This window comes from Frankliniella occidentalis, unplaced genomic scaffold (genome assembly GCF_000697945.3).
Source record: "Frankliniella occidentalis isolate FOCC.00 unplaced genomic scaffold, Focc_3.1 Scaffold7, whole genome shotgun sequence".
NCBI lineage: Eukaryota > Metazoa > Arthropoda > Insecta > Thysanoptera > Thripidae > Frankliniella > Frankliniella occidentalis.
In genome coordinates, this window is record NW_026267137.1 from 60,684 (window position 1) to 65,485 (window position 4,802).

Here is a 4,802-nt window from a genome sequence, read left to right on the forward strand (position 1 = left end):
CGCCGTCGCGATGGGCTACAGGAACCTGTCGATAAGCCCGGCTACCAGGGCCTCGGCGGCGGTGTGGTCCGGCTCCCCGACGACCTGGCGGCGCGACGCGACGGGAGCTGCTCCGGTGCTGCCCGAGGTGCTGGTGCTGGGCTCTAGCAAAGCCCTACCTGCTCTTCTCTCTAGGGCTCCCGACGGAGACCTCGATGCACGCGCCCGCCCAGGACGCCGAGCGAGGCGAGGGGCAACGCCCGCCCCGCTTCTCACACACGAGGGCGGAGAGGAAGGAGTTGGCATCCACATCCGATCCATCACGACGCCCGCTATGAGAGCGGTCCTGACACAACATCCCGCCCGCCCGGCCGCCGGCCACCCCCGGGACCACCCTCACGACGCGCACGGAGTGTCCGGTACGCACCGCCGCCCAGATCTGGGACCGCTCTCCTCCCCCTCTCTCTCTCTCTCCCGCTCGCTCCAGCGCGCGCACTCGGTACCCGACGAGCGAGCAGGGTACCCACCCAGAGCAACCCACCCACGGGTGCTCGGTGCCCCACCCAGGAGAGTACGTACCCACCCAGGGTACCGCGCCCGGTTACGGTAGGCAAAATAAACATCACTTTTTTAATGGCTCAATTCCTTTGGATTTATCTCCCCGTCGTGTGGGTACCCACCAGGCACCGGCCCCCAGGTACCCGCCAGCGGGCCGGGCCGGCAGGCGCCAGTGCGAGGAGGGGAGGACGAGGAGAGGAAGAGAGAGAGAGAGAGAGAACACGAACCCCTTCTCCTCTCCATCTCCCTCCGTTCTTCCGTCACTCTCGGCTCCAGGACTCTCCTCTCCTCTCTCGTCCCAGGTGATGGCGATGGTTTCCAGGAGGGGCCCCGCGGGACAGGCGGGGGAAGCGCACGGGGGGATAAAGACGCGTGGAATGAGGGAGGCGGCTAACAAGCGCACGGGACTGGCCCGGCGGGTCCGGCCGTCCGCGGGCCGCGGTGGCCGGTCGGACCCGCCGCGCCGCTCCGCGCCGGGATGAAGACATTATGTGATACAGCGAGCCGAGCCGAGCCGGTCCCGAGCAGCAGCGCCCCCCGCCTCCTCTCCCCCATCCGTTTCTGTCTCTCTCTCCCCCCGGCCCCGAGCTGCTACCTTTCGCTCTCGCTGATGTCTTACTAAACTGTGTAGTACTGCCCAGAGATTCCTCCACCGAATTCGGACGGGCGAGGTATTTGAACAGGTGCCGCCGCGCGCTCGCGCTTCTGCAGTTGCGCTGACACCCGACACTCGGCCGAGCCACGACGACGGCGCCGTGGCCAGCGGCGATAGGCAAGCCCGCCCGCGCGCGTGCGCGCCGTAGAGTCTGACTACTATGTACGACTGCGGGCGGCCTGGGGAATCACAGCTTCCTAGTCCAGGGGAAAACTTCTCTCATCGTACTGTTGGCTCTCAAAACGTAACCGGCTGACACGGCTATGACCCTGACAGACGCGGCATGCCGCTGACTGACACTGACTGACTGACTGGAGGCCGGGCAGACGGGCTTGTCAATAATTCTTCACTGTCACACACGGGCTGGCTGCCCGAGCCTGAGCCCGACTCCTTGCGGCCACAAGGCCCGGCCCGGGAGCCATCAATCAGACGGTCGGATTTAAATGACCGACTAATAACAATAAAAATAACGAAATAATTTTACCTGCACCAAATGAGGCAACGTAAAACGTAAAAATAAAAATAAAAATGAACACAACGCTGGTTTACTCACCATGCCTGACTTCTTGTTGGGGGCCGACGCAGGGCACTCGGGGTCGCTGGGGTCGAGGCAGGGCTTCTCCTGGTATCCGGTCGAAATGCCCGCCTGGAACGAAACGGGACGAAATCAGTCGTGATTACAGAACATTATTTTACGCACCGAAACGTTTACGATTCCCCTCCCCACGCTCATTACGCTCGCGGCCAAGGGGACGTTCCGGATTTATTGTTACTTTTACCATCGTTATTTCCAGCCAAGTCACCGCCGCCGGTCCAGCTGGACCGGGGCCGGCCGGGGAGACTGGGGAGACTGGAGCCAGCCCAGCGAGGATTTGAATTAGTGAGCGATTCTGCTCTGGCGGGAGATTCCCCCATACACGGCTGGACGTAGTGCGAGTGAGACGGATAGGTGGATCGGCGGAGAGCGAGCGAGAGAGGCGGAGTGGATGGGAGGGATGGGAGGCCGGGCCGGGGCCAGCCTGTGGAGAGGGAGGGGGCTTCCTCGCCGGCCCAGCCCGGCTACATGGGTGGTCGCTGTCTCTCGCAGCACCCCTCCCCGCCTCTCTCTCTCTCTCCCCCTCGCTCCCCCCTCTTTCTCTCTCTCTCGCACACATGCTGCACCGCGGCTGCGTCAGAACTGATTTGAGACTGTGGCGCCTCCACCGAGTACTCACCCTTTTCATGTAGTCCTCCAGGGTCGAGTAGGCGAAGTTGAAGTCGAACTTCTTCATCTGCTCGAAGAGCTTGAGCGGGTTGAGGTTGGTCCAGCGCACCTTGGAGCCGAGCCCGGGGATCAAGACCGGGTAGTCGGGCCCCAGGAGCTTGGAGCCCTCCCAGAAGCAGTCCAGCGGGGTCACGATGGAGCACGGGATGATGCCGTCGAAGATCTGGTCGATGTAGTGCTCCTCGAACTTGGGCACGCTGGGCGCGAAGCACATGTCCTTGAGCCGCCACGAGATGTCGAACATGTGCACCGTGACCTGCGTGGCCGCCTGCAGCACGCGCAGGTGCTCCTTGAGGGCGTTGGGGTGCAGCAGCGAGGCGCCGGGGTCGCGGGGCGTCTGGATGAGCAGCTGGTGGGTGTCGCCGCCCTGCTCGCCCAGGGCCGCGGCCGAGTAGCGCAGCTCGCGCTCCAGCCGTCCGCCTTCTGCAACAAGGAGAGACAGAGCGAGGTGAGGTGGGGTTGTCGTTGTGTGGACCCGAGGCGCGCGCGCGCGAGCGCCGCGCCCAAGCCGCTGCCGTGCACCGTTACGTCCAGCGCCATAGAGATACACTCGAGGCAGCCTAACCTCGGTCCGCCCAATGCTGTCCCCCCCGCAGTGCCCCGAGCTTGAGCAGACCCACGACCACCTCGAAGGAGAAGTAAAGATGTGGAATAAAAAGAGCGAGGCAGGAAACTAATTAATATTTCTAGCAGTGGAGGCGGGGCGGGGCGGGGCGGGGCGGTCGTCGGCCAGCCCGGCGCAGCGCGCTGTCCTGTCCACGTGGGTAACGGCCTAATGTCTTCATTAGGCCAGAGCAGAGGCAACAATTATTCCGGCTCGGCGCACATAAAACCGTCGGATTTCTTCATTACCCTCGACAATACCGAGCGCACTAACCGGGCGGGGAACGTATGCCGCGCGGTCCGCCACCTATCGGCCCCGAGGGGCACATATTACAGCGATGATCAACCTTCACCGGTGTTCGAAATGCATCATCGATACGTGGAAAACTGTCCACGGTGGTGGTGGGGAGAATGGATTACAGCCTACTCGGGCTGGGCCGCTGGGCCCCCACCTCACCTCGCTTAGGTCAGGCCAGAAGGGTCAGGCCAACATTCGAAACGACGTCATAATCTTTGCCTCTTTTTTTTTCCTTCACCTTTCTCGCGCCGCGCTGTGGGCTGCCCGAGGGGGAATGGTCATAGGGGGAGGCGTTCATTCAAACAAGATTTATTTATTCCTACAGACTGGCGACCCCGTATGGGCCTAGAGGACCTCGAGTCTCTAGAGTAGCTCTACAGGAGGGCCTTGTCGTCGTCAAGGGGGCAGGGGGTGCATGGCCTCGCCCAAGCCAAGGTGGGCGACACAAACCTGTGCGCTGCACTAAACTGTAATCCCAGGAAAATTCACACACAGAAAAGGCATTCGGGGAGAAAAAGAATTACGAATTGCTGGAGTTGACGTGAACTTGTCGTAAGTTGTAACGAACGCTCTTTAGAGTGGTCACCTATCGCCTCCTCCTGCTGGCCTGTTGCAAGCTTCAAAGCTGGCCGCAGCGCTGGCTCTGGCTCCAGCTCCAGAGCTCCAGCGCCAGACCCGGCCGGGCTACGGCCCCCTTGGGTGGTCCGGGTGGTCCGGGCTACGGGCTGGCCGATGCATTCTTCTCCCCCCAGAGCTCTCCGCCCGACCGCCGCCTCCCGGGGGCCCGCGCCGGCCCACCACCGCCCGGAGCCCGCCGCCCCGCCGCGGGACCCCTACCTTCCCCAATACGTCTCAATTCGGTTCCGGGGATCGGGTGGAACGGGGGGTGGTGGGGGAAGCCGAGTGTGGAGAGTATAGAGTGCAAGAAATGAAAATAAATATTCTTGGCAGCGCCCTTGGCCCCGCGAGATACGGACGCCGAGATGGTCATGTTCTCCTGTTTCCTCTCCGATGACACCCCATCTCTCTCTCTCCCTCTCGTACCCGCATGACACCTGCCGTCTCGGTCTCTCCCGGTCCCGGTCCCCCACACACACCGGGTGACGCGCGCGCCGCCGGGCCGCGCCGGACACCGTCTGTCTGTCCGCCAAGTAGGGGACCCGCTCCTATGAGGACCCCCAGCGACGGGCGATAAGTCAGCGCGATTAACAATGGACACACACACACACACACACACACACACACTCGACAGAGGGGCCTACAAACGAAATGTAGCCCCCCTCGAAAATAATGCATCCGTTTCCGTAACGCAACACCACCACCAGCGCCGCGCCGCCACCGCCGCCTTGGACGCGGTCGCCGGGCCGCACCCGGCCGCACCATACGAGGCATCCTGATCCTCCTGCCGGGCCCGGAGAACAAAATCGAGTGGAAAAAATAAAAAT

At 62.7% G+C, this 4,802-nt stretch overlaps 1 protein-coding gene across 1 annotated transcript; it reads right to left on the reverse strand.

Moving 5' to 3' along the window:
* Positions 1-1,631: 1,631 nt before the first annotated feature.
* On the reverse strand, positions 1,632-4,749 carry LOC127750785 (protein patched-like). The gene is made up of 4 exons (XM_052273272.1): positions 4,743-4,749; positions 2,407-2,879; positions 1,746-1,838; positions 1,632-1,643 (listed from the first exon to the last, which is right to left on the reverse strand). Exons 1-4 carry the CDS (start codon positions 4,747-4,749, stop codon positions 1,632-1,634), a joined length of 585 nt encoding a protein of 194 aa, XP_052129232.1.
* Positions 4,750-4,802: the final 53 nt, after the last annotated feature.